Source organism: Zalophus californianus, chromosome 11 (assembly GCF_009762305.2).
Source record: "Zalophus californianus isolate mZalCal1 chromosome 11, mZalCal1.pri.v2, whole genome shotgun sequence".
Lineage (NCBI taxonomy): Eukaryota > Metazoa > Chordata > Mammalia > Carnivora > Otariidae > Zalophus > Zalophus californianus.
In genome coordinates this window covers 764,237-787,342 of record NC_045605.1, presented here as the reverse complement: position 1 = coordinate 787,342, position 23,106 = coordinate 764,237, and the positions used below count along the sequence as shown (strand labels likewise).

Here is a 23,106-nt window from a genome sequence, read left to right as displayed (position 1 = left end):
GGGGAGGGTATGTGCTATGGCGAGCGCTGTGAATTGTGCAAGACTGTTGAATCACAGATCTGTACCTCTGAAACAAATAATGCCATATATGTTAAGAGAAAAAAAAAGAAGAAGATAGCAGGAGGGGAAGAATGAAGGGGGGGAAATCGGAGGGGGAGACGAACCATGAGAGACGATGGACTCTGAAAAACAAACTGAGGGTTCTAGAGGGGAGGGGGTGGGGGGATGGGTTAGCCTGGGGATGGGTATTAAAGAGGGCACGTTCTGCGTGGAGCACTGGGTGTTAGGCACAAACAATGAATCATGGAACACTACATCACAAGCTAATGATGTAATGTATGGTGATTAACATAACAATAAATTTTAAAAAAGTGAATCCCTTCAACGTTCCGTCTGATAGTTTTGCCTGGAATTACTTAGTAAATACCCACGTGGTCTACCAGTACACGTAAGACCTCAGAAGGAGGTGAAGACAGTTGAAGGACATTGACTGTGACCAAACAGGGACCAGTAGCTACTAGTAACAATAACTCTCAGGAAGTGACAAGAGTGATGTGTCATGAGCATGACCCAAGTATGAAATTAAGCTCAGAGCAACGTTCTGAATTGTAACACTTACTCTATATTGTATATTGAGGTTTAAACTATCTACCTAATTCAGGGGACTGAAGACCAGGTTGGGTCAGGACAGAGAGGGGAGGCTGGAGAGAATTAAATGAATTAATGCAGGTCAAGCACTTCAGAAAGGTGCCTGACCATCAGCACACTGAGCTACATTATCTACGGTGATTTATTTTTTCCAAAACAGAATTTCAAGTTAACTAACACTTAGGGGGATAAGAAAACATTTGAATAAATATGTTAGCTATGTATTACCAAAATGAGCAATGAACAGGAGTTTCACAGTGAAGATGGCAAAATTCAAATAGTATGTGTAACATGCCAAAAGGACCAGATTAAAAAAAAAAAAAAAAAAAGAGGGTGCCTGGGTGGCTCAGTCGGTTAGGCGACTGCCTTCGGCTCAGGTCATGATCCTGGAGTCCCGAGATCGAGTCCCGCATCGGGCTCCCTGCTCAGCAGGGAGTCTGCTTCTCCCTCTGACCTTCCTCCCTCTCATGCTACCATTCTCTCTCAAATAAATAAATAAAATCTTTAAAAAAAATAAAAATAAATTTAAAAAAGATTGTTGCTAAAGGGAATGTACTTTGTAAATATTTATCCTATAACAATGTTAGGTTACAAACCACCCAAACAATAAAGCAGTGTTGCAATTACTTTAGCCGGGTGCCCCAGGAGGAAGCTGTTAGTATGTGGCCAGCCACCAGAGCCTTTTTACAGAGAGGCAAAATCAGCTGCACCGCCAAGGAGTAGGTCTCCCTGTGCCAACAGATGGCCCTTCTCGTCCTTGCTGGGTTCCTAACCTTTCTCGGCAGGGCTCCAGCGGACATCTAGAACTGCTTTAGGTGATTGGCCTTTGTTCATCCCCAGGCAATATTCCCTATTCCAGTGTTACTTCTGGTTTTAAAGCCCCAGTAGGTCTACAGGAAACCAAGGATAGAGAATTATGAATCGGGCATGCTGAACACCAAAAAGTAATGCAAACAAGGAAAATTTTTGCTGCCCTGACAGTATGAAATAAATTTATTCACCAGAACGGGCTGTTGGTTCCAGCCCAGGCTGCTAACAGGTAGACTGAGTCCCAGATTTCAGAGCAAACCACAAAACCCTGCCGATGAAAGCCAGGTGTGCCGGCCCCCCCTCCCCACCAGGATCTACGGTGTGAATGAAAAAGGGTCTTCAAGAAAAGGATCTAAATGTAGTTCAAAACCCACGGCGTCTTAAGGAGGTTGGAGGCAGCCTGGGAGGGAGTAAACAGATACAGAAATAAACAGTTTAAGAACAAGAGTAACTTTGATGGCTTTATTAAAATGTTCATCACAGAATTCTTTACAAAACCACCAAGTCCCCAAAAAGTCATTCAACATATAGTAAGACCTTCTGCATACAGGATCTGGATCAAGAAAGGCAGATAATCCGTGCTCCTGTTTCTTAATACGACTCCAGAGTATTCTTGGGAAGCTTCCTTCACTTACGAGGTCAGTAGTGCTGAAATTCTGATTTAGTATTGGGCTTGTAGTGCTGTGTCTCTTTGTTCACATGAACAAAAGCCTATTGTTCCCACTCTCTTAGGTACACACGGCTCACAGCGTTTAGATATATATTTATATCAAACAGTTTTGAGTTGCAAATAGATAAAGATCTTAAGGAAACCAACCAGCATAGTAGTCAAAATTACAATACATTTAATCCATTGATTTTAAAGTGTAGACAAACTTTGGGATCTTCCTCATGAAAGAAACGTACGCACTGTGCCCTTGACTGCACCCCTGCAGATAGGACATCTTCGCAGAGACGGGGCGCACTCTCTGCACACGACCAGGTGGCCACACGGAATGAACACTATGGAAACTTCTTTGTCCATGCACACTTTACACGTCCTCTCTTCCTGCAGCCTCCTCAACTGCTCTTCCACCGGTAAATCTAACAGGAGAAAAGAATTTTTTTAATGAAGGCACCTTGTTGTTGCTTCTCCAATGAAAAGCCAAGAAAAAACCCATGATTTCTACTGGTTTAAATCATTAATACTATTTTACCTGAGACATTTTCCGGGGGGATATACTTTATGTCCTGTTGCACTAAGGGAGAAACACAAAAAGCATTATTAATAACAAGTAAGGTTAATATTTAGTCACAAAATATATATTTTTAAACTAACAGCTTAGACTCTGGCCAAATGCTATCAATAACTGTCATAATGTCAATGCAACAAAAATCTTTCGCCTTTTTGTGCAACAGTTTGTAAATTAGATTGAATTACTTCCAGTAATCCCAAAGCATTGACAAGAGCATATTTTCTTTTTTTTTTTTTTTATTGAACTGAATTGAATTTTAAGTTCCGGTGAGCTAACACACAGTGTAATATTAGTTTCAGGTGTACAGAATTGTGATTCGACACTTCCATACATGACCCAGTGCTCGTCACATTAAGAGCGTATTTCCAACTGACCTAGAAAGTTCCCCAAAGTAATTGCGCAGCACTCACCAAATAAACGCTTGTATAACACGGGGTCTGTTTCTTGTAGAGAGTTTTTAAATATGGTGACCGCAAAGCTTCCCTTTACTAACACACTGTCAATCAGCTCTCTTGCTTGCAGAGACGTCTGTGCCTTCTGCTTAATCACACTGTGTTCTTGCTCACTAATCACTCCGGCAGTTAGCAGACTATCCAGGATTGGGAGCACGTAAGTCAAATGCTGGAAAAGCACCATTCTGTTCTTCCGGATCAATGATACGTCATCTTTATAAAACAAGAAAACAAACACAGGCACGTTCCACCTCTGCTCACAGGGACACATGACTGAAGAAGTCACGATCCGTTCGCACTGCAGGTGACTGCAAGGCTGGGGGTCCCCGCGGCCCGGCGTCAGGATGGGCACTCTCTGTCATGTGTCCCTTCATCCCATGTTCCCAGCGGCCACCCGCGGGAGGCACTGGTATCCCCCCCTTAGCAGAGGAGAGACAGAGGGCGACACACTGCAGGACACACAACAGGAAAAGTAAACGGAGGCGGTCTGGCGTCAGTCCGTGTTCCCGCACACTCCGCACGGCTGCTCAGCCTTTAAGCAAATCCAGTTTAGAACCTAAGAAAATTAAAATTCCAAATCAATCTAGTCAACTTGGGGAAAGACACAATCAAGAGATTAAAATGACAGAACGTTTATTTCTTAAATTATCACTCACCTGTACAATTCCTTCGAAATTTGATTTTAGGATAAAGTTTTAATTATTTCCCCAAATTAGACATGACATTGCCATTACCCAAATCTTTTATAGCAAGTGGGGAAAGGCACTAACAGCATTTTAAAGATTAAATCTTACTTGTCGATGATATACCTTCCTGTCTATAGGGTCATTGTATTCTCCGCTGAGATCCAGATTTTGTCTCTATTGATAAAATATTTTATATTTTGAAATTCTGCAATTTTATTGTCTCGGAATATGACTTGTGAATCTAACTTTATTCATTAGTACACAATTTTACTATGATCCATAGGGCTCTTTCTATAAAATAACTAATGACAGAAGTTGGGCTGTCTAAAAAAATTATTTGGGGGGACAGGACTGTTAGATTTTAGAAATACTGACTCTGTCAAGCAATAAGACATAAAACTAGAATCATTTAACAAAAATAGTGCTTAGTAAAAAAGTCAAGGCCAGAGATACCCATTTTGAAGATAACGAGCTCTGGGAATTAACTGGGAAAAGAACCAGGGCCTTTTTCTATCTAAGGTTTCTTTTTCTTTTTTAAAAAAAGATTCATTTATTTATTAGAGAGGGAGTGAGCGAGAGAGAACGGGGGCGGGTAGCAGGAGGGGCAGAGGGACAAGCAGACTCCCGGATGCTGTGGGGCTGGATCTCACGACCCTGAGATCATGAGCTGAGCTGAAATCAATAGTCAGATGCTCAACTGACTGAGGTACCCACATGTCCCGAAGATTTATTTTTCTAATTACATTTAACTTAGACTAATGTAGTAAGTTCTCTGAAATTCTTAAGATTTCTTTTTTTTTTTTTTTAAGATTTTATGTATTCATTTGTCAGAGAGAGCGCGCGAGCACAAGCAGGGGGAGCGGCAGGCAGAGGGAGAAGCAGACTCCCCGCCGAGCAGGGAGCCCGATGCGGGACTCGATCCCAGGACCCTGGGATCACGACCTGAGCCGAAGGCAGACGCTTCACCGACTGAGCCACCCAGGCGTCCCAAGATTTCTAAAATTGTATTGCTAGTGGTTGAGGAAAAAAGACTCATTTCAAAGTCATAGACTGTATTCTGGCTTGTAAGAGCTAAAGACTTGAAAATACCTTTGAAGCATATTATTCTTTGCTCTGGAAAGAATACCCTAAATTGTCTCTGTATTTACACACCTGTCAAGGAATTACTTACCTACTGTTCTTGGGAAACTATAAAGTCATCACTAACCTAAATTAAAATATTTTCATTCGCTCATTCAAACAGTATTTCTTGACACAGAGCACGTTCAGTGTGTGTGCTGTGGGCAGTGTAGACATAACGAAGTAGAGGTGCTACAAGATCTTTCTGTGATGCAAATTATGGTATGTTGTTGACTGCAGTCATCTCTACAGACGGTTGATTTTCTTTGATAGAAATACACATGTGTCATAGCTGGGGTCTACAAACAATTGTGGAGGTGGGTGTCCTCTTCTTTGAAAGATGACGACCAACAGCTAAGACAGAGAAGACCACTGCAAGGACGGGCAGACAAGCCTGGGCTGTGTTGTTGCTGTGCTGGTGGTTTGTGGAACTGAGCACTTCACTCTTTGGTAAAGACAGGATCAGACGTGCTTTGCCCAGGTTGTGGCCAGAAGACAAATCCACCTAAGGGGCAGGCTTCTTCAAGCCTGGAGTGGACAATCGGCCGATCATCCTAGGCAGAAAGATTCCAGATTGTGCTGGGCAAAGATGGGGCAAACTCTTTTCCAAGGCTTTGGGGGTATTTGGGAGCGTGGGCTCTCGCAGGGGAAAACATGCTTGGGACTATCCTAGTCATTTATGTAAAATGTCCAGAGCTACACAGAGATGAACCCAAACAGAACCTAGACAGAGAGACTCATGAGGATGGGTTTAGGGGCAGCAAGAGGGGCCCAAACAGCTAGAGCTGTCAATTACCACCCATGATATAATGCTCTTCCGTTATCCCTGAATCTCTAGTAAGAGCTTACGAAAACTTGCCCTCTATTTTCAATAGACTTATGGATCTGGTCCCTGCTTGGCAAAAAACAGCAAAGGAGGGATGAACATTTCTGTCTAGGTCAGACTGAGGACAGCATTCAGAGTGGCCACATGGGAATGGACATGCTTGGGGGGGCAGTCTCTGTGAAGGGCCACAGAGCAGAGGGCACACGGCGGCAGACATGGCTAGCGTGGAGGGACATGGTCACCTTGTCTTGAGAGAACGTGCAACCGTGTCCTTGCCCTCCGCTCAAGAACAGAGGGACTCCCTGAAGGGGAGCTCATTCCCTGTGGGCAGGCGGGAAACCTCATCATAATTCACACATTAATGCGTGTTATTAATGCTATAACTAATGTCACTGGGCTGAGACACTCAGGACACTAATATTAAGATAACTGTCCCTGATCCCACCCCAACTTGCAGCGAAGGGAGTGAGCATGGGATCACAAGCCATGAAAGATTACATACACAGTCCATGACCCAGAGTAAAAGTATAAATTAAGAACATGCTTTCACTCAACACATACATTTTCAATTGACTAATGAGCAATTCAAATACACTGTAATGTAAAAAATTTCCAGAATTCACACTGAGGCCACTGAACATAACACCTGATCGCCCTGACAAGCAGTAGGTTTTCTGTGACTGACGCACGGTGACATCACATCCACACCGTGACATCACATCCTGATGGTGACATCACATCCTCACCGTGACATCACATTTGCATGGTGACATCCCATCTGCACCGTGACATCCCATCCACACCGTGACATCACACCCTCACGGTGACATCGCACCCGCACGGTGACATCGCACCCTCACCGTGACATCGCATCCTCACTGTGACATCACATCCTCACTGTGACATCATATCCACACAGAGATGGACACTGGTCAGTATGGGTACATACCTGATTCTCTGTTCTCAGCTGCTCTTTCTTTCTCCTCTTCCTTTATTTCATCCTCCGCGTGAAGTAAATCAGACACAATATCGTTAACGGTTCTGTAATTCTCCCCAGTGGTCAGGATCTTACTCTGCACCGTCTGCCTCACCAGGCTTCGACTGAAGCCCATCTCCAAGGCAGCCTTCACCACGGGGGTGTTCATCATGACTGCATCTTCTGAACGGTTTTCTCCAGGTCCAAAATGGACAACTACATGAAATAAAGAATTTCACACATGTTGGGAGAATCTGTATATCTTTTGAATTGAAAGTCATTACGGTTTCAAAAACATAAAGCCCAGAAAACATATAGGCATTGTTTTGTATTAACTTTGTTAAACTTAAAATCACAATGTACATGTTCAGTCACTAAAATAAGAATATGGAATATTGTATTGTGATGCAAAATATGCATTATTGGGCATAACTATGGGTGGGAGGAAGGAACAGAATGTCGGGGATCCCCGCCACCAAGAATTCTTTTCTCCCCAGGATGAATGAACAAATGAGCTTTCTAAATCAAGTACGTTTCACATATTTTTCAAAGAGGCCATTGTCCTCACTCAACCCATCATTGCAGGGCCTCCCACAGTGCCTCTCCTGTCTAGTTCCTTCTTGGCAATATGCCACCAGAGTGGTTTTCATAAACACAAACCCAACTATGTCACCCTCCTTCCGAAATCCCGGCAACAATTCCATTGTTCCATTGTTCTCACACTCAGCTGTGGCTCACAAGATGGCACCCATCCGGGCCCCACTTGCCTCTTCAGTCTCATCACCTGCCACTTTCTCGTTCACATGCCATGCTAGAGCCCAGAAGTCACAAACTGGCTCTCAGGTCAAACTCTGCCTGCAGGGCTGATCACTCTGAGCACAGGCCTGTTCACAAATCCCACTCTGGCCATACAGAATTGTGTTCAGTTCTGCAAACGTGCCCATTCTTTTTTGTCACTTAAGACTTCCATGCACTGTTCTCTCTGCCTAGAATATTCTTTTTCTCCCTTTGTCCCTGGTTAACTCCTACCCTCCCCTTCGATTCTGTGCTAAGTCAAATACTTCCTCTGGAAAGCCTCTCTCATCTTCCAAAGGCAGGGTGCACGGCCCCTCATGTGCTCCCACAGCACAACACCCTTTACTTCTCTGACCATATTCTGTGTACTTGTGTGTATCCCCTGGACTGTTCGCTCACGAGAGCAGGAGTTCTGTTTGCCCTGTTCTGTATTCTTTTCTCGGAGTAGCAGACACACGATAAATATTTATTGAACTGAATTAAACACTACATAATGGAGAGAACAGTTTGTTCAGATACTGGCTCTATATCACCTTTTAGGTTTAGCCTCAAAAGACAGGTCATTTAACCTTTCTGAGTCTCAGGGTCCCTGTCGAGGAATGGGAATAACATTTTCCACCCTCTTCATTTCACAGAAAGAATGCGTGAGCCGTCTCATGTCATAGTGCCTGTGTTCCCACAAGGTCTGAGAGCAAGGGGGACGCTGGATGCATGCCATCTATTAAAACTACAGATACTCAAGTCCCACCCTCAGATGCCATGCTCAATACAGTAGGGTTAAGGTAGAGACCAGAGATCTGGTCCTTTAGGCAATTATGATGCACACTAAAGTTTGAGAAATACCAGCTTAATGCATTTGAGAGTGCATCATATAGAGCTTCATACAAATGTTCATTAACCATTATCAGCTTCCCATCTCCATAGGACCAACAGTTCTATTTAAATGCAGTAATTATTGTCATTATACGTACTTGGTGATTCAGCATTTTCATCTTCTGTGTTGTCTGGAGTAGATAACAGCTACAGGGGAAAAAAGTTTATAAATCAAAATATAAGTCTGAGCCTGTCCATTACAATATAAATGAGTCAAGAGATCTATTTTACTCAGTTCATTGCAAACTGACTTGCTTACGGGCAAAATGATTTTTTATCTCGAAAGCAGTATTTCATTTACATTCAAGAGTTATTCTCTACACCATAAACTATTCTTTGTGGAATCTGTATTCCTGAAGGCAAGAAAAGGGCTACACCTTCTCAGTGATATATGAGACAATCGTTGTTTGCATTTCATCCCAACATCTTACATTTTCTGGGTCATCCTTTGGGATATGTTGGACCCTCTATCAGTTCTACTGACTATGGCTAAAAAGTGTTTGACCCTCAAACTATTATAGACCTTCTTATCTGCTCTTCCAGGAAGATTATTTCCCATTCAGCACTTTGACTATATCCTGCCACTCCCTTCTGACCTGCCAAGTTTCTGCTGAAAAACCTCTGCTAGACTTACGGGGTCTCCCTTCTACGTAACTTTTTTCTCCTCACTTTGAAGATTCTCTTTATCACTACTTTTTGCCATTTTAATTACTGTGTATCTTGGTGTGTACCTCCTTGGGTTGATTTTTGTTGGGGGCTCTCTCTGCCTCCTGGATCTGGATATCTGTTTTCTTCTCCAGATTCAAGAAGTTTTCAGCTATTAATTCTTCAAATAAATTTTCTGCCCCCCCCCTTCTCTCTTTTCCTCTTCAGGGATCCATATAACGTGAATATTGTTATGCTTGATGGAGTCACTGAATTCCTAAGTCTATTCTCATTTTGCACAATTTTTTTCTCTCCTGCTCAGCTTGATAACTTTCCATTTATTCTGTCTTCTAGATCACTAATTCATTCCTTTGCTTCTTCCATCCTGCTGTTCATTTCATCAAGAGTGTTTCTCATTTCATTTATCTCTGTTATTCTTTATCTCTGTGTTACAGGGCTCACGCATGTCTTTTCTCAAGTCCAGTGAGTATCCTTATGCTAATTGCTTTGAATTCTCCAACAGGCATGTTACTTGTATCTGTTTCTCTTAGGTCTCTTGCTGTCGTTTTCTCCTGTTCTTTCATTTGGGACATATTCCTCTCTCTCATTGTGTCTAACTCCGTGTCCGCTTCTCTGTTAGGAAAGTCAGCTACATCTCCTGCTCTTGAAAGTAGTGGCCTTATGAAGAAGAGATCCTGGAGTGCCCTGCAATGCAGTGTCCCCCATTCCCCCAAACCTGGCACTTCAGGGGCATCTCCTATGTGTGTTGTGTGTGCCCTGCTGTTGTGGCTAAGCCAATTTTGCCTTTATTCCAGCCATCTGCAGAGGTTGTCTTTGCCTGTTGTGGGCAGGGTTTCATCCCTGTATTGTTTGTGGGCCAATCTGGGGCCACTGTGGGTTTGAGTTGAGTCAGACCAGAGATGCAGTAGCCCCGAACCACAGGGCACTTTCTCTGTGTTGTTGAGAAGCTTTCACTGGTGGGCGGGGCCTGCAGGCAGACCAGCTGTCTGCTCCCAGCTCACTGCTGGGGACACGGTGGGACCGGCGCTGGCCCCCGTCGGGACTCCTTACGCACTACCAGGCTTGCAGCGCTAGTATGGATGTGCTCGGCCAAGAATGCATTGGATGGAGTGGATCCACAAAGTACATGGTGTTAGCAATGTTTGTGCCTATCTTCTGGCTGGAGGGGACCCATGGCACCAGGACTGGGGAAGGCCATTGGAGGAGGTGGCACAGTTTAAGCAAGCAAGGTAGTGAGCCTCAGCACCACCCTGGTTCCCACAGGTGGCCGTGCATTTATGCTGAGGGACAGAGGTGGGAAATGGCACCTGCCAGCGCCCCTGCTCCTGCAGACATCCCTCAGTGAACTTCGAGATTAGTGAGTAACTCTGTCTCCCATTGTCCCCGGTGTTTTTCAGCCTGCTGCTTCTTACGCTGTATCTCCACAGGCTGTTTGTTGTGCTGTGTCTTTAAGGTCAGGGACTCAGTTTCCTCTCACCCACTGGCTGTCCCAGAGCCAAGCCTGCCGTTTTTAAAATTCCAGTTTTGAGTCCTGCTGGTTGTAAGAACTCACAAAATTCAGCCCCACTGGTCTTCACAGCCACGTTACGGGGATTCATCTTCCCCATGTGGGCTCCCTGGTGTGGGGTCTGTTTCTCTCCTGCTCTGAGCCTTTGGCTCCTTCCTCCTGCAGACGGCCTGTGGTCTGCTTAGCTGCCCACAGAGTCTCTGCCCTTCCTACCCGCAGTGATGTGGCCTCTTCTCTGTACTTAGTTGTGGAGTTGGCCCTGCCAGGCTCCAAGTCGTTTTCTGGGTTATTTACGCTGATGTGGGTGTTACCTGGTTGCATCCATGGGAGAGGCAAGGTGAGCCCAGGGTCCTCCTACTTCGCCACCTTCCCAGCAATCTCCTTCCAGGAAGATTAGAAGGAGTAATAAAATTCTCTTTCTCAAGTCTTCTAAACAAAAATTTGTGTAGTAAAACTATTAAATGCTACCATCCCAGCCAAAGTTTTTCCTCAAATAATGTATTGCAACCTTATTATAGAAATACTTAGAGCCATATCTTAAACATTATTTTTCAGGAAATCTCTAATTCTGAATCTGTTTTTATCCAAAGAATAGTTCTAAGATCATGTTGGGTATCTTAAAAAAATGAATGTATTTTTGAAGCAACTCTTGTCTTTTCACTAAAGTACTACTCTCTGTAGTTATCAGAAAATAATTTATCTGTTATCAACCGATGATCTAAAGAAAACCTTCCCTACCTGTTCAAGTAGATGAGGGTAACTGGCTTGAATTTGACTGATGAACTCTTGTCCTTTGACGCATATCAAGTACTCACACCTAAAATGGAAACAGAATTAAGTTTATTTTAATCCCACCATGTGTAGCTTGTTAAATATTTTGAGTGAACATAAGCATGTATATAACCCCTTGACACTCATCCGGCACCCTGCAGTAAAGGCAAGATGCTGTAAGCAGGAGGGGCTGCGCATGGCGTTGTGCCACAGCTGGAGTTACACGGGTCATGAGGCTCCCAGTCTCCTGGGGGCCAGGAAGGCTGTCTCCACTCGGAGCTCCCAGCTGCTCTCTTCAAAAGTTCAAAAACTGCTACAGAGACTCTGAGCACTGAGAACAGAGCCAGGGAGACAGGCAGAGAGCCTGCTCATAAACGACTGCTCACACATAAGGTTTGCAGGTTTAAAAGCTCACAATATACAAAGAGGGACAAGAGAAATAATGAGGAGGGTGAACACATTTTCTAATTAAGTCAGACCCTCCCCAGTTTGGCAGTTCCTAGGTACCACACACCATGGTCTAACTCGAGCACAAAATGAACCCCTCACACAAACAAAGCAAACTCACCCTTATTTTTATATATTCACAAAATTACCATCGTGGAAGGCTAGCAGCACTGTTCAAAAAACATCTGGGTAAGGTATTCTTCACAATCTTTGCAACTTTTGAAATCTAAAATATTTGGGGCGTGTAAAGGTGCTATAAATAGAGTATTATACTAAAAACTTATACAAGGAAAATAAGTCAGGATACTGAGCTTAGTAAGCAACATTAAAAACACTAAAAGTTTTTCATCATAAGCCACTTGATTTCAATAAAAAAAGTAGATGTAAATAAGCACGGAATAATTAAACTGTAAGGATTGACAATGAAATGTTCTGTAGTGATGAAAACAGAGGAGGTGGGTCTCTATTTACCCTAACCACCCTATTTAATATTGCGACTTGCCTCTGATTCTTCTTACTCGGCTCTGTTTTTTCATTCTATCCATAACACCTACTATCTTCCAACATGCTACACAATTCATTTATTAGGTTTTTATTAATTATCTGCCTCTCGCGCTATTAAATTAATGTATGAGACCAAGGATCTTGGTTTTGTTCAACTGAGGATTTTAACCACTGGAACAGTGCCTAGCAATAATCAATTAAATTAAATGTTGAAAGAATGGAAACACATTTAAGACATAAGATTGACTGAAAAAAAGTTTCAAAACGGTATATATATCTAATTCATGTGACATTATATACATTTATTTGTATATGTACATATACATGAAAAGATGTCTGCAGGGATAGTCACTAAAATGTTAACAGGTCCTCTATTTTTTTTTTCAAATGTTAAAATAACTTCATGTTTTAACAATTTAAATTCAATTAACATATAATGTATTATTGGTTTCAGAGGTAGAGGTCAGTGACTCATCAGTCTTATATCACACCCAGTTCTCATCACATCACGTGCCCTCAATGTCCATCCCCCAGTGACCCCATCCCCCCACCTCCCCTCCAGCAGCCCTCTTTGTTTCCTGTGATTAAGAGTTTCTTATGGTTTGTCTCCCTCTCTGATTTTGTCTTGTTTTATTATTTTTCCCTCCCTTCCCCTATGCTCCTCTGTTTTGTTTCTTAAATTCCACGAGTGAGATCATACAATAACGGTCTTTCTCTGATTGATTTATTTCGCTCAGCATAATACCCTCTAGTTCCATCCATGTCAATGCAAATGGCAAGATTTCATTTTTTTTATGGCTGAGTAATATTCCATTGCATATATGAACCACATCTTCTTTATCCATTCATCAACTAGTCTTCTTTAGATAGTGAGATTTCTGGACACTTACATTTTTTTCTCTGTACTTTTCTACAATGTGTGGTTTGGATTTTATAATGAACATATATTACTTTAAAACAGATATATGGGGCACCTGGGTGGCTCAGTTGGTAAGCGACTGCCTTCGGCTCTGGTCATGATCCTGGCGTCCCTGGATCGAGTCCCACACCGGGCTCCCTGCTCCGCGAGGAGCCTGCTTCTCCCTCTAACCCTAACCCCTCTCATGCACTCTCTCTCTCTTTCTCGCTCTCTCAAATAAATCTTTAAAAATATATATATATATATATTCTTCGTTACACACAAAAACCCCTGAGCCTCTATCTTCCACCAAAATCGTTTATTTTTCTAAGTAATCCGTCCTAAACTTATTCACAAGTGCGTTTTTGAAACAAAGAGTAAAGCGAGCGCTGATTCTGACGGAAACACATACAACCCATCTCCTAACAACCACACGCATTTGCAAAGAGAGCTTCACTGCAATTACCTCGGAAACCACTTGGCGTGCTCCACCCACGGGTCGTCGCCAGATTCCCAACACCGCAGTCCGCCGTCGCAGCAAAAGCATTTGACGTCGTCGCTGTGACCTGAAATTAATTTTGGACCAGAACGTCTGAATTCATAGAACGTGCCCGTTCCGAGCGTGTGAGGTAAAGCACGCGGTCGGGTCCTCTGATGACCAGATGGGGTTTCTTACCCGTGTAATAGAAGCCCGCCGTGGCGAGCTGCTGGGGCCGGACAGGCACGTGGCGGGGCCAGCTGCCGAAGGTCCGCAGGCGGGCCGCGCGGCTCTGCATGCTCGCGTTGGACACGGTGGACCTCAGCGCGCCCTGGAGCTGACTCTCCACAAACGGGCAGTCGGGGAAGTGTCTCAGGTGCTCTGACAGAGCGCTGTCGTTTGGTTCCCAGTTGCTCAGCGTCCCGCCGCAGGTGAAGCAGGCTACCTTGTCTCCAGGCCCTACGTAGTAGAAGCCAGCCCTGGCCAGCTCCGGCGCCCGCGGAGAGCTCAAGGGCCACGTCTGGAAGGTGAGTAAGCGGGCTTCCGCCGTCTTCACTGCGCCGTCATAGGGGCTGGGCCTCCAGGGAGCAAACTCCGGATCTGGTCTGAAGTTCACGGGATTCAAGGGGAAGCTGGAATAAGACCCACTGAAATATCCAGTGTTTTCCAAACTGGGAGGCAGTGGATGTGTGGAATTTGTTACTGAACAAGGAGGAGGAGGTGGAGAGCTGGCTCCCGAGATGCGGGCTGACTTTAGATTCTGAATAAAGGTGCAGCTGGGGTAGAGCTGTTTGTGCTTTTCAACAGGGTTGTCTCCAGGCTTCCAGTTGTCCAGCATCAGGCCACAGCAGAAGCACTTGACCTTGTCGTTCACACCAGTGTAGTAAAACCCCGCCCGGGCCAGACTCCTCTCTGAGACGGGGACGCCGGCGGGGAACGTTGAGTATGTAGACATTCTATAGAGTTCACATGAAAAGTCGTATTTCAGCTCAAGCACGGGGGTGCTTTTCAGCAAATTGGACAAGAACAGGCTATTCTGTACAATGTTCATAGTGAAGTGGACGGGGAAGAAAAGGGACTAGCCTTTCTCAGGGGAGGTAGTTTTGTGCACGGCTCTTGATTTGGGTTAGTTTTAATCCTCGGTGGAGCATCCACACCGGGACGTCTCTCGTCATTCTCTTCCTCTGCACATTTAGGGTGTTGGCTGAGAGTCTGCGTTCTACACGGACACATTTTAAGGGACAATTACGTACACCCACACCTTTGCATGATCTTTATACACACAGTGTAAACATGGTGATACACAGCACCTCATGAAGAAAATCAAAACCCTCCGTGAAAGCGTAGAGCACTTTGGGTCACCGGAGGCCACTCCACGTCTGGTCCCTCCCAGGCACAGTGCTGCGGCATTCAGCCAGCCTGCAGATGAAACGTGGGACTTATGCAACTAGCTTGTTTGCATGGGGAAAGCTATGCTCAGTAAGTGCTCTACAGAGACTAAACTCAAACTAGGTTTGTTTTGCCTTTTTTTAATTATGAGATTTGGTAGCCAGAAAAAAAGAAAAAGCATAAGACCTACCTCAAAAGAACGCACAACCCTATTTTACTGATTTTAAGAGGCATCTTTCAAGTATCTGTTATTGAGAGGTATCTTACAACTAATAACATCATATTTTCATTAGCAGCATCTGTATTTCCCGAAAGTATTTAAAGTGATGGTGTGTCTTACAATCAATGACTTCTGAGATGCAGTGAAATATAGCACATCCCAACTCTTGCACAAATTAAGTAATTTTTCTTCCTATAATAATTTTAATAGGGAAAACAAAACAATCTAGAATTTTCCTATAAATGAAGAGCTGAAATAGGAAGGGAATTGGTTGATGCATCTTAAGGCCTATTTCAAAATTTATTAAATAACAATTACTTCCCATAATCAGGAGCTTGGTTGCTGAGTCATAGTGATTCCACTAGAACTTAGCAAATTAAACATTTTATTTCAAATAAATTATCAAGATGAATGTATTCACTTAGTTGGTCTTTTTGGGCTCAGCTTCAGGCTGCTGAGAGATAATACCAGGTCTTCTATTCTGATAATGGATTTATTTTTTAAAAGAATCAAAAGTCAGAGCACTGAATTTGTAGGCTAAGCTGGATAATCAAATCATACAGATTTGGCTTTGGTCAGAACTAATTTTACAGAAAGCATACCTTGAACCAGAATTTATCATAACAAAAAATAATAAATTTACTTTGTCACAGTCTACTCCTTTTGACAAGCAAAGACCTTCGTAAAATTTGGGATGTCTCAGTTGTGACTAGCTACCAGTAAATAGGGTCTGCATCCAGAATATTAGCAAGGACCAGCAAACAAGCTGTATGGGTTTTCTAGCAGCGGTCTGGCCCCTGGTGCACTCATGCTGGGGCTTCCACGCAGACTGTAATGCTTTACGTCCAGATGGCATGAGAAATGCATCTCCATACCGGTGATGATTTCCCTCAAAGCTAAGTTACTGTGCCTCACTTTGGTTTGCTTTTCATTGGACAAAAACATTACACGTTGTTATAAAAACCTTCCTGGTGCCAATCCCTGTCTCTGTGTACCTCTTCTCTGCTAAGTCTGTTCATTTCCCAACATGTCACCACCCAGCTGTCATTCCCGTTGCTATCCTTCTCACAGACAAGAGCGCATTTGAACAAACCAAACTGTGGACTTCTAACATATCGATGGTCATGTACCTGGTCAGGTAATTTCTTCACCAGTCGACCCCGCTCACGTGTCATGCCCTCTCACCGTGTGTTGTATTGGGAGGTCTTGTTCTTGACGCTGGAGTTCTTGACTCCCACCCGTCAGAAGTCTCTCCTGCATATTTCTCTAATTGACTCTTTGTTCTAGCTAACTGCAACTCATCTGTAGATCTTTACCAAACACGAGTTCCTGTTTTCTATCCTGCACTGCAGCCCGTGGCTCAACAGTATGTTCCAGCGAGACTCACTTCTCCTTTATGTCACAAGTCAGATTCAAATCAAGATTATCATCACTTCATAGTTACAACTCATATGACTAGATTCAGTCATATGATCTAGGTTTTTTAAATTAACATTCTTTGGATACCAAAACTCCAGTTCACTATTGAATTTGTTTATTCATGCACAAAACTACCTCCCGGAGATTAGACTAAGTCCCTTTTAAGGGTTTTAGGCCTCCATTTTGAGATGTTCTGATTTATAGAAAAAACTGGAAAAAATCTAGAAGTCGAATAGTTTGCCTCTTTTGTAAAACCTGTTTAAAAAAAAACAGAAAGACAGTTTTAAAAGTCAGGCAATTCATAGCTGTACCACAATGCTCTCTTTTCAAACCTTTCCTCCAGCACAGAGCACCAGTGGTTCAGGACTGTACCGTGCACACGAGGTCCTACATGACACATGGCAGTGGCCAAGAAATCCTGGGGCGACCCACGGGCTCAAACCGGTGCCCGCAGGGGCACGAGGAGGTCTGTCTCACACCGACTCGGACCTCCGTGCTTGACTTATTTCTCTATTTTGAAATTAATTTATACACAGAGAAGAGTTACAGAAACAACAGAATTCCCACCCACACAGCGCTGGACTTCCCAACCCCTCCCAGAGCCGTGCAGAACACAGCACAGTAGGAGAGGCCGGGACGCTGGCACCGACCCAGGGCTGCTGATCAACCTGCATGTCCTGCTCCAATCTCCCATTTTCCAAGTACGTCTGTTCTCGGATCACAGTTTGGTTTTTCCTTTAATGTTTTGATTAATTACCAACATTTTTTAAAAGTAAGAGATTTCCCATGACATCCTAGATCCCAAGCTCCTTTGGAAAAACCCAACGGGCAACAGGGCAGTTTGCGCACGGCGACAGTGAGCTGTGAGCGGGCGCGTGACTCTGGTACTGAGACTGTCCCTCGTCATCTGTCACTGAATGGGCACTAGGGTTCCTCTGACGGGACAGTCAAGAAGAAAGTGAAATTGTTCTGATACCTGTGTCTGTCGAAAGTGACAAAAATGCAAGGTGGACAAAGAAAGACAGTCTAGGAAGAAATGAAGGCACCATATTTCTTTATGGAAAAGGGGACTATTCCTACACATTAAAATATGTATCTAAAGTATGTTTTTGTTTAAAAGAGAGACCCCAGTTCTGTTCATTTATGCCACCTGCCTGGCCTCTCTACATTTGAGACCGTAAACCCAGGCCTTACGCTACAGACGCCTGTGGAAATGCAGGCAACAGTTTATGATAAAAGAATGAAAATATGCCACGATGCCCCTCCCGCATTGATTCAAACTCTCTTACCCACTTCCACACATAGACCTCCAAATGCTCTGGGGGACACCCGAGACCTCCCAGGCTGGGGCCGCCACAAGCTCAGGCTCTGGCCACCTGCCCAGCCGTCCACGGCCCAAGGCAGCTCCCTAGCCCACTGCCCTCTGCAACCCTGAAGCCTTCAGAATGCTCCCCAGAGCTCCCCCCAATCCCCTTTGGAAGACTGCCTTGCCTCGTGTCCCTAAGAGACCTCACTGAACAGTAACCCTTTCACACCCCCAAATCCATGCTTCTCCCTTAAAACCCACCTGCTGCCTCAGAAATCCTGCCCCCAGCCCTAGCCTCTCCCTTCCTCCTCCTCCTCCCCCCGGATTCTTCCTTCAAGGTAACAGGCGTGCTGAAGTCTGTCTCGGCTTCGGCATGAGAACAGCAACAAAAATCCTCTTTCAACTCCATTCTAGCAACTACAGTTGACTCCTAAACAATGCAGGGGTCAGGGGCGCCCACGCCCTCTCCCCACACTGTTGGAAATCTGACTATAACTGTTGACTCCCAAAAAGTTCATAATAAATTGCAGTTGACCAAAAGCCTTACTGGTAACAGTCGGTGAAACGCGTATTTTGGATATTACATGCATTACGTACTGTATTTTTACAATAAAGTCAGCAAAAGAAAACGTTAAGAAAATCAAAGGAAAATGCATTTACAACACTGTACCATACTTATCGAAACCATATGCGCATAAGTGGGCGCCAGGCGGTTCAAACCCTGCTGCTCGAGGTCGGCTGTGCTGTATTTCACTTTCTCTTCACAGCCCAGTGAATGCAACAGCGTCTCACTTAAGGCCTCCTGCTTGCAACTGCATTTGGCCAACATCGCTTAAAACTGTCCACATTAATAACACCAAAGCCTTCTTTCCCAAAACCTACGGAAATGTTTACATCTGACGCTGGGGCCCACTTCCTCTTAGAAACGTCCTACCCCAGGGGCGCCTGGAGGGCTCAGATGGTTAAGCGTCTGCCTTCAGCTCACGTCATGGTCTCAGGGTCCCAGGATCGAGTCCCGCATCGGGCTCCCTGCTCAGCCAGGAGCCTGCTTCTACCTCTGCCCCACCCCCCACCCCCAGCTCGCTCGCTCTCTCACAAATAAATAAAATCTTAGAAAAGAAATGTTCTCCTTCCTTGACTTCTTGATACCACTCTGGGATTCCTGTCTCCTTTCTAGTGGTTCCCTCTAGGAATGGCTCAAGGTCTCAGCCTCTTCTCTTAACAGCTCTGGTGGGCAATCTGCTTGATCCCAGGACTGGTGGGTGTCTCCACCCTCTTGGGCACCTGGCAGACCCAGGCTCTGATGCTGGAGGCTGAGTGTGCCTTTCCTTCCTGCCTCCCCCAGACGCTGAGCTCCTTCAGAGCAGAACCAGCTATCAGCTCTGGACCGGCCCTCCCACTACCAACATCCACCTGGCTCTGCACAAAATGGAGACACTTGCTGCACAAGGCAAGGTCAGCGGACTTGACCAAGCACCCTGTGACCACAACAGCCTCATCTGCATGGTATTAAGAACATCAGTTTTACGTTAATGACTACAAAGTCTGCTCCCCGATGGTTTAATATCAGGGTTTGAAGTCACACCTCTTGGATTTTTGGATACCATTCAGGTCCCCTACCAGAGGGCGTGACCTTGGGCAAGAAAACCTCCCTGAGCCCGAGCAAGCTCATTATCCACGGAGATGATCATGGCAACTGCCTGAAACACACCTGAAACGTGTTTGGAGAGGGTCCCGCACACAGCAGGTGTTAGCAACAGCTGGTGCTAGTAATGACGGCTAGCAAACCAAGTTAGTACCACTGTTAGTTTAGCATCGGACCAGTGCCCCCCAACACCTGGCTAACTAGATGAGCCGCAATGCGGGCTTCCCATGCTGCCCACCAGGACGCAGCGACCAGAAATCTACTCTCCGTGCCAACACACGCCAACATTCGCTCCTCCACGGGGTCGCGAACGATGTGATTGGGTTGTTTCTATGAAGTTCTGGGGCAGACTGTCCCCAAGCTCACCGGGCACCCTCCACGGCGCGGGAACAGCTCCGGGCCCTGGGGTCAGCCCGGCCACGAGGGCCTCCCGCCCCCTGGGCTCACCGCTGACTGGCACGGGGGTGCACACAGGCTGGGGGGGAGGTCCCTGCAGCGCTGTCTGGCCCGCGGGCCTCTCTGCCGACCCTCGCCCTCCACCGTGCGCCCTAGTGCGCCCCACCCACGCGAGGGGAGGTCCGCGCACGCGCACCGCGGCGGCCCGTTACCCACCTGCCGCCCCGAGGCCCCGCGCCCACGCGAGGGGAGGTCCGCGCACGCGCACGCGGGCGGGCCGTCACGCACCTGCAGCCCCCAGGCCCAGCGCGCCCGCGGCGGAAGCCGGCCGTGTCCTCGGGTGGCCCCGGTCGCCGGGCTCTGCGGTGCGGGCGGGAGGCCGGCGGGGCTTTTAGCGTCTCGGAGGCCGGCCCGCCCCCATCTGTGCTGCCCGCCGCGGCCGGTGCTTTCCTCGCAGGACGTGGGGGAACTCCGCGGCGGTAACCGCACGCACTTCCCCTAACCCGCGGCCTGGCAAGCTCCCCGGGGGATTTCCGCGACCCCGGGGGCGCCACTGTGCCGGCCGCGGCCTTTCCGACGGCGGTGCTGCGGCCACGGGTCACCGCGCCCGGGTTCGGAGGAGCCGAAACCCCGCCCGGCTTCCCGACAGCGCTGACGTGCGCGCGGGCAGCCCGGGGAAGGCACGGGTGGAAGCGCAGGGCTCTCCTCCTCGGTTATTTTTACTGTGCGAAACGCCGACATGACCCGATGAGTTTCCTGTATTGAAACTTTTTTTTTTGCTTCGTTGTTTTATAACTAGGGGGGACTCGGCTCTAAAAGTAAGTTCCGCCTTTTGGCCCGCATCGGAGATCTCTAAGTGACGGTGGTCCTCTCGTGGAAAGCTGGGGTCTCCGCACCTGCCACCTCGCCCTCAACATTCCCTGTCCAAGAGGCCCCCGGAAGCCCCTTGCTCTCAGGACCACCGGCCAGGGGAGCGCAGGAATTGGGCCAGCTCCCCTGTTTGTCCTGTCTTCCAGTAAATCGAAGATAAAACCCGTGTTACGCGTCAGGAATTTCTCATCCTGTGCAAACAAAGCGGACGCCCGTTCCATTCCTCACAGTCAGCAGCAGCGGGGATACCTTCAGGGTTACGTGGATTTGGCTGCCCAGAGCACTTAGGGCTCCAGCTGGAGCTGTGCCAAAATGATTAAGTTTATCTGTCATGTGGAAATGTCAATCCACTCCTGAGCCTGCTGAGTTCAAAACTTTATTAGATGTCTTCTGAAAACCTTTTTGTGGTCCTTACAGACTTTTGATCTTGTACCCATCAAAAGAATTTTGAAAAACTATATTCCTCTGCACATTTTTAACTTCACATTAAAACATAAAAGCTGTCCTGGTTGCAAAGCAACTGCAAAATGCAGACTAGGTATTTTAGAATAAAACTGATCCACCACTCTTTTCAACGAATTCAGTGGAATACAAATATAGCCATTTGATGCCCACCATCACCACAATTAACACATCAGCTCATCTTTAATAATTGCAAATATTATATCATTGCCTTTTGTCCTTGAACAATCTACTTCCCCCACAGAATTTAAGTTTAATCCCAGTATAGTTAACAAACAGCATTATATTAGTTTCAGGTGCCCCCACAGAATTGTAAGGTACGTTTACTAGAGACATCTTTATAATCACTCATATTTCTGAAACAAATGCATAAGCTGAATTTATTTTTTTCCTGTGATCATAAAGCTCTAAGTGTTAAAAATGTCTCCTTGATTGCATTATTGATACTAGTTTCAGTACTTGTTATACAGTTGATCAAAACAATACAGATCATAAATGTTGATAATTACTAAAGATAAAAAGTAAAATTCTACTACAAATGCAATCTTGATGGCTTCAGCTTATATTTGAACAACCTGTTCAAATGTGTGTTTGTCGGTATTACCCATTACTAGAGTATGATTGGCTCAGCATGGGTACTGTTTGGTTTTTTCATCTCTAAAGATAAGTGTTGAAAACCTTCTCTACATAAATAAGTGTAGATTAGACCAGAAAAATGTTATTATGTCAATTTTTCAAAACTTTTTGAACTTGTTTTATACCCCCAAAATCATTTGATGATCTTTAATCGAAATTTAATTAGTTATCAGTAGACAACTCAATTTTGTTGAAATCAGTGACTTGGAAACCACAGGCCTTTTTTTCCCAGATAGAGTTGCCAGAGTTAGCAAGTTAAAATACAGGACATGGGGCACCCGGGTGGCTCAGTTGGTTATGCATCTGCCTTCGGCTCAGGTCGTGATCCCGGAGTCCCAGGATCGAGCCCCTAGCCCCGTGTTGGGCTCCCTGCTCAGTGGGGAGCCTGCTTCTCCCTCTGCCCTTCACCCTGCTCACTTGTGCTGTCTCTCTCTCAAATAAATGAATAAAATATTTTTAAAATAAAATACAGGACACCTGGTTAAATTTAAATTTGAGATAATTTTTTTGGTATAAGTTTGTCCCATGCAATACATTATTCATTGAATATCTTACATTCAAATTTAACTGGATGTCTTACATTCTACCTGGCGGCTCTATGCACAGATTTTAGAGTAATTGATTTTCTCAGCACTAACACCAATTATTTCTAATTGTCCAGGAAGATTTTACACCGAGGGGCAATACACTATTTTAAAACCCAAGATGCGTGAGAGGTGAGCCTGTCCTTTTAAGAAGAGAGCACCTTTGTGAAAAGGTTGGTGTGAAGACAGGACAGGCCTGGCCCCCTGAGCAGCTCTTGTTTTCAGGCTGATCAGTTTTAGGAAGAACTACATGTGGAAAGTAAGGGTCACGCTGTCAGTTCCCTTAGAACCATTTGAGCTCCCATTTGCCCATGGCTAAATCTTTGTGAGGACCTAGTGAGCCCGCCCAAGGGAGCATGTATCCCAATTTAAATACCAGGGCCTGGGGCAGCTGGGTGGCTTGGTGAGGTAAGTGTCCAACTCTTGATCTCAGCTCAGGTCTCATCTCAGGGTCGTGAATTCAAGTCCCGCATTGGGCTCTGCACTGG

At 45.4% G+C, this 23,106-nt stretch overlaps 1 protein-coding gene across 3 annotated transcripts; it reads right to left on the bottom strand.

Annotated features, from left to right (window-relative positions):
* Nucleotides 1–1,905: 1,905 nt before the first annotated feature.
* On the bottom strand, nt 1,906–20,584 carry LOC113914288 (baculoviral IAP repeat-containing protein 3). Of its 3 annotated transcripts, XM_027579377.2 has the most exons (10): nt 20,355–20,584; nt 16,431–16,974; nt 13,890–15,110; nt 13,680–13,779; nt 11,332–11,410; nt 8,519–8,567; nt 6,726–6,968; nt 3,104–3,358; nt 2,655–2,696; nt 2,348–2,541 (listed from the first exon to the last, which is right to left on the bottom strand). In XM_027579377.2, exons 3-10 carry the CDS (start codon nt 14,740–14,742, stop codon nt 2,348–2,350), a joined length of 1,815 nt encoding a protein of 604 aa, XP_027435178.1. In that variant the 5' UTR covers nt 14,743–15,110; nt 16,431–16,974; nt 20,355–20,584. The 3 variants fall into 3 exon arrangements, with proteins under 3 accessions (XP_027435175.1, XP_027435178.1, XP_027435176.1); XM_027579374.2 differs by having other exon boundaries at nt 1,906–2,541; nt 13,890–16,974; nt 20,355–20,579; XM_027579375.2 differs by having other exon boundaries at nt 13,890–16,974; nt 20,283–20,438.
* Between the last annotated feature and the right edge of the window lie 2,522 nt (nt 20,585–23,106).